The sequence below is a fragment of the Sylvia atricapilla genome, chromosome 7 (assembly GCF_009819655.1).
Source record: "Sylvia atricapilla isolate bSylAtr1 chromosome 7, bSylAtr1.pri, whole genome shotgun sequence".
Taxonomy (NCBI): domain Eukaryota; kingdom Metazoa; phylum Chordata; class Aves; order Passeriformes; family Sylviidae; genus Sylvia; species Sylvia atricapilla.
In genome coordinates, this window is record NC_089146.1 from 33,101,991 (window position 1) to 33,110,862 (window position 8,872).

The 8,872-nt window shown below is 44.3% G+C and overlaps 1 protein-coding gene across 1 annotated transcript; it reads right to left on the minus strand.

Moving 5' to 3' along the window:
• Positions 1-660: 660 nt before the first annotated feature.
• Positions 661-2,087, minus strand: LOC136363723 (basic helix-loop-helix transcription factor scleraxis-like). Its single transcript, XM_066323172.1, has 2 exons — positions 1,611-2,087; positions 661-1,462 (listed from the first exon to the last, which is right to left on the minus strand). Exons 1-2 carry the CDS (start codon positions 2,085-2,087, stop codon positions 1,412-1,414), a joined length of 528 nt encoding a protein of 175 aa, XP_066179269.1. The 3' UTR covers positions 661-1,411.
• Between the last annotated feature and the right edge of the window lie 6,785 nt (positions 2,088-8,872).

Sequence of the window (8,872 nt, forward strand, 5' to 3'; positions counted from 1 at the left end):
TAGAATTCAAAGGAAGAGCTCAATGCATTTCTGTAGGTAGAGAAGATTTTTTCTCATTGTGCTACAGAAAAAGTGACCAGAGTGTGTTGGGCGGGGAGAAGGGAAACTAAAACACAAAGTTGTATAGGAGTACAGCACGACCTTGCTCTTGCCAAGTCCTTCATCACGACTGCCAGAATTGGCTTTGCACTTATGTAGGGCAAGAGGAGAAAACTCTGTACAGAAAAGAGAGTGAACAACACGGTGCTGCTTCTCCAGCCCCAGTTTGGCCAGAGCACCAAGGTTGGCCAGGAGCACTGCACCAGATGGCATCAGGGGAGCAAAAAGAGACAAGTTTTCTTTGCAGCACTTGGAGTGGTACAGTTACCAAGCTCTTAAAGACTACAGAGTGCCTCCCAAAGTAACGAGTTAAGATTAAATAAATCCTAATTAATTGTATTATAAATAGCTATATAAAAAAAGGCAAAATTAACCTATCTCTGTGTTTCTTAGAATCCAGCCTTAGAGGGGTTTAAGATTTTAGCCTGCTGCTTCACTAATGTCCAAATCTGAAAATAGAAAATGTTTATTTGCCTTTTAGTGTTACTTCTGAAAAAGATTATACACGTTAATAAACTGAGGGGAGATAAACAACCTCTGTTTATCTGTTTATGTACTACAACACTGATGTACAGGGCACAATTATGGAACGACCTGGGTAATGAGTAAAAGCCCTTGGGAAACCCTCGGTGCCAGACAGATTTAGGAGTATCCCGTGCTATTTAAAGGACTGGCACGAGTCGCGGTGTTAATAAGAAAAGAGCATCGCTTACACTGCACTTCTCCCCTTTCCTCTCCTGTCCCGCGCTGCTGCGCCTCTGCACAGCCAACGGTGCTGCTTTCGCTGGAAGTTTTCCGACTTTCTGTGAACACCTCAAAATAATCTTCCAGCATCGTTGAGACCTCTCAAGCATGTCAGCTGTCGGCATCAGCCCCTGTCCCCAAGGACTGGCGTGCAGCTGGAGGAGTGGGCGGCGGGGCTGCGTGCAGCCCGGGCCGGGCCGGAGGCGTGGGGCACGGCGTGTTCATGACAGCTTCTCCTGACGGGGGACACTGTGTGTTTGGAAGTTCAAGTTTCATCATGCGACACAGGTTTAGGAGGCATCAGGATCAGGGCTTGGCTGCTGAGGTTTAACATTTCTCGCGCTAAAATAGCTGCCGCGCCAGGTGCAACCGTCTTAACACAGGCACCGAATTTCATTTGCAAAACCCTAAAAAACCCCCCTCACAATATGAAACAAAGTGCATAAGCTTAAAAAGTAACTCTTTTAGGGCTGTGCTATCTAAATGTAAACATGCAGCACGAGTGAGGCGATGTTACCCGGAGCAGTGGTACAGTCAGAGCAGGAGCGGTGCGAGACCCTCAGCCTGTTCAGAGTCCGGTTACGGCTGGACCAGGTGATGGTTTCTCTCTTTCTCGGTGCTGTTCGATGGATAAAAGCACAGGTTAGGAGGCACCAAGGACAGCACTGAACCCTTGGCTGGCTCAATGCCAAACCTGCGAGGGGTACCAATAACCACCCTCCCCAGCAGAGATCTCCAGGAGCACCGTCGGGAAGCCCGGCCCTTACCCGCTGCCGCTGGTCGCTGAGGCAGAAGGTGCAGATGGACCGAGGCGCGGAGGCACCTGGTGGCGAGCAGGGCTGAGGGGGCTGAGGGGGCTGCGGGCAGGGCTGTGAGCGGGGCTGTGAGCAGGGCTGAGGACCGGGCTGTGAGCAGGGCTGTGAGCAGGGCTGAGGACCGGGCTGTGAGCAGGGCTGTTCGGCGGCCGCCGCCTCGTCCTGCCGGCGCTGCTGCAGCAGCAGCACGTTGGCCAGGTGCGAGATGTAGCTGGACGCCAGGCGCAGCGTCTCCACCTTGGAGAGGCGGCGGTCTGCCGGGCGGGTGGGGATGAGCCGGCGGAGGGCGCCGAAGGCCGCGTTGACGCTGTGAGTGCGGTCCCGCTCCCGCGCGTTGGCCGCCGCCCTCCGCCCGCCGCCCCGCGCCCGCCGCCGCCGCCCCGCGCCCGCGGCCCCCCGCGCCTGCCCCGCGCCCCCGCCGCCCCGCATGGCGCCCGCCGCCGCCCCGCCGCTCCATCACTTTTATGCGCGGCAGGTGCCGCATCGCCCCTGCTCGCCCCGTGTCCCCGCCGGCCGCGCTTGGCGGCTGCTCTCGGCCGGGGGCCGCCGCCGCACCTGTCGCGGCCCCGGGCTCGGCACCGGCTCCGCGGAAACCCCCCGCTCCTCCTCCTCCTCCCGCTGCCGGGGGGGCCTCGTCTGCGGCTGCCGCGGGAACAGCGCTCCCGCATCCGGCGCTGTGAGCCGTCCTTGGCTCCTCGTGGAGTGGACAATCCCATGCGGTTTTTACCCGTTCTGCGCCCCCGTATTCCGTGTCTGTTCCAGCCGCGTGTATGCGTGTGTATGTGTGTCATAGGTTCATTCAGTCTGGAAAAGACCTCACAGATGTTGAATCCAACCTTTGACCAGTTGACAAGATGATGACCTTGTCAACTAAGCCATAGCATTGAATGCCATGTCCAGCTGTTTCCACCTGAGCACCTCCAGGGCAGCCTGGGGCAGCCCTTTCCAATGCTTGACAGCCCTTCATGTGATGAAATTCATCCTGATATCCAGCTTGAACCTGGAGGCTGTGTCCTCCTGTCCCTTCACTAGTTGCTTGGAGAGGAGGCTGGCGACAACTTCCTTTGAGATTATATTTTGGCTGGAGTGGGCTAATAGATGGAGGTGGATTTCATCTCCTTCCCCCAGACAGCACTAGACACACATACAAATCCAATTTCTCATTCTGTTCAGAATGAGTGTCTGCCTCAATCATTTACTTATTAAAAGGTCATCATAAGCACTAATTGATTACACCTCTTTTCTTCATAAAAGTTTGACATCCTGCCTGAGCTCAGAGACTCATGAAAGGTCATGGCAGAGGTTTACTCAAATGAATCATCTCTACCTGATTAAGCAGCTTTGACTGACTCTCCTGTGATCCTGGAAGGTTATTTGTGGTGGCCTAAATATGAATCCTTCTTCCCAAATCAGGGGTGGATTAGCAGTCATATCTCTCTAATCATGGTGCACACACTAAGAGTAGGCAGCTGCTTAGATGTGTTTGCCTGGGACTTGTGCCCTCTCAAAATCCAGCTGGTACCAACAGGCAGGGCTGCATCTCTGCAGCACATTCCTCTGCTGGGATGGCAAAGTGCTGATTTATGTTGGTTGCACTTTCTGTTTGGGCAGAAGTTGTAGGAAAAAATGGACAAACAGCTCTGTCAGCCAGTTGCAACAGTATCCTACTTTGGCCTGTTAATGAGCAACACTTCTTTCATGTGATTTTCCTTTATATTACTTGGGAGAAAGAGGGGGATTTTGATTTTGCCTTTTGATTTCTTGAAAGCCTTTTGATTTCCCATTGGATGATGTTTTGGAGATTTTTTGTGATTTCCATGGCAAAATATTGCTGCAATAAAATTAACTTGAGGTTGAGGTGTTTGATAGCAAAGGCTGAAGAAATTAAAGGCTGGGTGGGCAGGTGTGTCCCAAAGGAATTCCTTTGGGGTGAGAGCAGGATGTGGCGCTTCATCATCAGATGCTGAGGAAAGCTGTGCTCAAAGTCATGCAGTTTTCCTAAAGTTTATGAATATAACCATATCCTATTCTCACTGTAGGATATCCTGTCTGCTTAACCATTCAAAAAGTAATTGATTTAGAAAGTTCTGGAGTTGAATTTCAGCCCTTAGAAGTGCTGTTTTTTTGAAGTCTCCAGGTAAGCCTGCTCTGTCCTCCATGCAGGTTTCTTTCTTTTTGCCACCTCCAGTATTTCTAGAAAGAAATTCCTGACCAGACAAAGTCAATGAAAAAGCTCTCATTGACTTTAATGGAGGCAGGATTTCATCCTTGTTATGTTCTGGTAGCTGAGCAGTGGAGATAATTGATTCTTTGTCAGACTCACTCATTTGCTTACCAGTGTTTTCCTGTCCTTAGCATCTCAGTCTCTCTTTTTTTTTTTTTTTTTTTTTTTTTTTTTCTTGCTGAAGGTAAACCAAAACAAAATCAACCCTGTTCAACAAAAAGAACCCCGAGACAAAGCTAAAACTGGTATGCTCAAAGTCAGAATTTCTGGCTTATTTGATAAACCAAGAATGAGAAAAGGAATAAGCCGTACTCAGGAAGAAAATGATGCTGTGTCTGCAGAGAAAACTAGAATGATTTTCTGTGCCTTTACAGCAATAGCTAATTTGGGGGTTAAGGACAAAGGAGTGGCTGAATGATTCTTATTCTGTTTCCAAGGTAGTTGGAAATAGTAATGCAAGAAATGGGATTTTTTTTGGTCAGATAAGAAGGCTTGTAAAAAGGCCAAGATGCTGGTGACTTTAATTACTAGGTTATTGATTGGGATAATATTTATGCAAGTGCTAGGGGGAGCATATTCCTCAAGGAAGGTGCAGCCTTGCTGTTATTTTACAATTTGCTGAATTGCTAATAGCGAGCAAGAATGGGGCTGCATGAATGCAAAACAGAAGAGTGGGCAATATTTTATGTGCAGTGATAAGGTTCTGCCTGAAATTTGCCTTCGTGCTACATGGAGAACGTTATCTGATATCCATTGTAAGGAAGCATTCAACAGTATTCAAAAGACTGGAAATATGAAGTATCTCACTGATTAGTTGCAGTCTAGTGGCTGGTATTTCTTTAATTTGCCTTTATTTTTTGAAGAACAGCATTAATAGGAAATAAAAAAAAAAGAGAAGAATTCAGAAGAAGGCAATTTGGAAAAGCTATACCTATGAAAAGAGCAAGTTATTTAGAGGATAACAAAAGAAACAAATCTAAATTAGCAACGCTGAATGTCTCTGGTCACAGCCAAGAAGCCTTCCAAATGTATTTCCATTAAATAGGGAGTATAACACAAAATTGTTCACTTGTTAAAAAAAAAAAAGAAAAAAGAAAAAAAAGACATTCAGAGACAAAAATACCTTTAAAAAGAAGTACTTGAATGTTTTCAGCATCATTCTGTGCCTGCAGGTCACACTGACTTCAGTGAGACACTTGTTTATTCAAGAGCAGAAATATGGCAGTATCCTATGGACAAAAGTTTTGGGTTTTTTTCCCCCAACTGTTCATATTTTTCTGCCTCTCTCCATGGTGCTTCTTGCCACATGCTGTGTTTTTTGAAGGATTATACTCTGTTTGCTTTTTCCATCAAAGCCATTACACATACACATGTATTTTTATTTCTGCGTACAATATTGGTGACACGTATGAGAAGACATATCTGTGTTGTAGGCAAAAGCTGCACAGATCGTGTACAGAATTCCAAACCACTTTTATTAACTGTTTTATTAACCAGGATACTTTTGCAGTGCTTACCTGATGAAGCAGGTGCATGCTGTACTTCAATCCCATTTGACAGAAGGGAGAGTCCAGCTCTAACAAAGAGAAACAAATACAGGATGTTGATGGTTGGAAATGTCCACAGAGCTGCAAATAAAAATACATTTGACAAAATGTTATCAGTTATGTGTCTGTCTCAGACTTTGGCTGGCTGTGACAACTACTGCTGTCCTTCACAAACCTGGGTGATGGAGTTGTCATTTATTGCAATTTTTAATAAATGTGACTGCCATAAAATACCTGTTGATTGAAGGATTTTTCAAATAGCATTTTACTCAATACAGGTTCTTTAAGGGAGTGATTTTAAGAAGAAAAGATTGAGGAGAACTCAACATATGGGATGGTGGAAGAGAATTTTTTGGAGAAGGAGGACTTGTGCAGAACATGTTAAATGAGGAAAGGCTAATTAAGAGGTGGACTTAAGGCTTCATATGTTAAATTCCTGTCAGGGGGGATGGTGAACCTTTCACCTTGTAATAAATATCCTGCACACATTTTGAGCTCTCAGTCTGCTACTGCAGTGCAAGTTCCCAGGCAGGGGAGGAGCCGGAGCAGCTCTGCCCTGCACTGCTGGTAGTTGATTAATGTGGGATCTAACAAGTCCCTTCTTGATATTCCAGCCAGCCAGATTTAGCATGACACTTATCTCTTCACTTGCAATCTCTTCACTTACAATCTCTGTTCTTCATCTGAATTGATCTGTGCCACGATTCTCCGGTGTGTTAATGAGTTTTCTGTGTGGTGGAGTGCTAGAGGCCTTGTTAAACACCAAGGACACCCTGCCTACTGCATTTTATTTATACACCCACTCTGTTACTCTTGACAAAAAGAAGCTGAGTTGTTTATCTTTAAGTTTTTGACAAAAAATTTGTCTTACTGTAATTTTCTCTGCTCTGGCTGCCCACAGAGGCAAATCCAAATATATTATTCACCTGCTATTTCAAAACCATTTAAACTTGCCAAGTCTAGGTGGTGTTTTACACCATTGTGCTGATACTCTCAAAGTCGTTATTAAGTGCCTCAGAAGTAATTTTTGATTGTGGTTGCATTCAGCAGAAAGATGACAAGGCATGTTCTTTTCTCTGTCAGGCTGAAGCGATGTAAGGACAATACACCTGCCCTTGGAAACAAAATGTTTTGGAAGCAGTGTTTCTGCAGAGTCTGTTTTGTTCATTAAAGCTGCCAGAGCCCTCCCTTGCCTGCTGCCTTATTTCACTGCTTTTAAAATGCATCCTGACGGAGCTTGCTTGGTGTTTGGGAAGATGTTGTCTAGAGCTTTCAGCTGTTGTGCATGGTTTGGGAGCTGAGATCCTTCGCTAATCCATTTGGAAATCCCTGTGTTGGTGAGAAACCAGAGCTTAGATGAAGCTGTGGTAGATTGGATCTCTTTGTGTAGCTGGCTGGCTGGCCAGGAGGGGCTCTCCCACTCTCTTGTACTTTGCCCCAAACATGCATCCATGCCTCAAACATGCACTGCAGGACTGTGGTCTTATAGGGAAAAGGGCCTGGGAACACCATCCAGCAAGGTGTTGTGCTCTTCAGACTCTTCTCATGACAAAGCACCAACAGCTCGTGCTCTCTGTGCAATCCCAGATGTTGTCACATGGTGGTCAGTCTGTGTAGTGTTTTACCACCCCACATCCCATGGTTTTGCCTTTCCAGAGACTAAGGGTTGCTGGATCTGTTTTGCAATGTCTCATGATCCAGGCTTACCTTAGCTTGGATCACTGATGGAAATCCAGATTTTCTGGAGTTTTCTAGGTCACTGAGAAGCAGAATGTATAGTATTAGATAGGCATTGAATTTTCACACAGACTCATGTTTGGTTGTGGGTTTTTTTTTTTTTTTCTTATTTATTTTATTTTATTTTTAAGGTAGAATGCTCCTGTAGAAATTCAACTGAATTTTAGTTATAAAAAATACTTAGCTACTGTAATAATGAACAGGAACATGAGATGCAGAATCATGCAGTTGTGTGGAACAACTATTGCAGACATTTCAAAATGCTTATTGTGATTTGATTTGTTCCATCTTCCCCTCCCAATCACAGTTACGTCTGCCAAAAAGCAGCTTTTTTCACCCCATACTTCTCCTTTTACAATATCCTTTTATGAAGAGCACTATCCTGCACAAGATTTTGTAGGCACTTTAAAGAAAGTATTTCCAACAATATCTTTAAAGTGCTTAGAGCTGACTAATCCAAAGATATCCCAAAGCCCATGAAAGAAATATAATTGATAGTATAATTACCACAGCTTCTGCAATATCACTGCAACCGAAGTTGTTTGGATGGTTTCTGCCCCTCTTCTCTGCATCCAGTCTTTTCCTATGAAGATTCTCAAAATCTGACATTCTTTAGACACTTCACTTTGTTCTCCTTAGTGCTTCAATTCCACACAAGCATTTCTGTTAGCAAAGACATCTCTGATCATGATTCCATAGTTCACATTAGATTAAAGGACATTCAATTTCAGTCACCCAGGTCCAGGTCAGAAGTGACTCCACTGCCACCAGTTGAGTTAATTGGTCCCTGCACCAGTGTCCCTGGTGGCATCATCAGAACAATAGTAAGCTTTAAACTCCTGTTGGAAATACTTGATTGATATTAGAGGCTGCATGATGGTAAATTCCTTCATGTTCTCAATTTTTGCCAGATAAGTTGAAGTGGAATATACATACGTGCATAAAAATATAAAGCTGTTTCAGTTTCAAATGTGTGTTGTAAAGAAGGCAGCCAACTTCTCAGGGCCATGTGATCCTACAGTTTATAATAAAATTTTCTCATCCTTGACCTTTTACTCACATTTGAGGCAGAGGGAGTAGATACTTTTCTCTTCAAACAGGGATGTGGAAAGTTTTCTAAAAAGTTCCTTTAATCAATCCCTAATTAAACCTAAAACTTTTTATGTGATAATTTCACAAGTTGGAAAAAAATAAAACCAAAACAATGATCTACTTAAAATAGAATTTACTCTAAAATACTGTAATTGAAAAGAGTGTTGTGGAAGCCTAAATCCACAGCTGTTGGTGAAGATGTATTCAGTGGTTCTTTGGAGCTGAACTAATACAGTTTAATAAATAATAGGTGAATTACAGCAAACAAAGAGTTTACAGTCTGAAAGCTTAAAAGAATATTCTGTTATGCCAAACAAACATGGAATGGTGCCACGATTATGCTCTTGGAATTAATTTCTAGCTCTGTCAGAGTAGATAATATCATATAAAATAAGTCTAACTAAGCTAGTTAGATTAGGGACCTGTGCAGACCAGAAAGAATCTCATGCCTACTGCAAGTATATGAATAAATCTTTATTTTTCTTTGGTTTTATATCTATAGAGTCTTTATCTTGATCCTGTTATATGGTAAGTCTTTTACACATATTAGAGAATGCACACAGAAGATCCAGCTCAGACACAGAAAACCCACTACAAAGATTATTTGACTTTTC

Bases quoted from the DNA above. Each gene is read 5' to 3' on its own strand.
- LOC136363723 (XM_066323172.1), bottom strand. From the start codon at position 2,087: ATGCGGGGCGGCGGGGGCGCGGGGCAGGCGCGGGGGGCCGCGGGCGCG. The intron at 1,463-1,610 runs GTAAGGGCCGGG...TCCATCGAACAG, and splicing joins TCAGCGACCAGCGGCAGCGG to CACCGAGAAAGAGAGAAACC.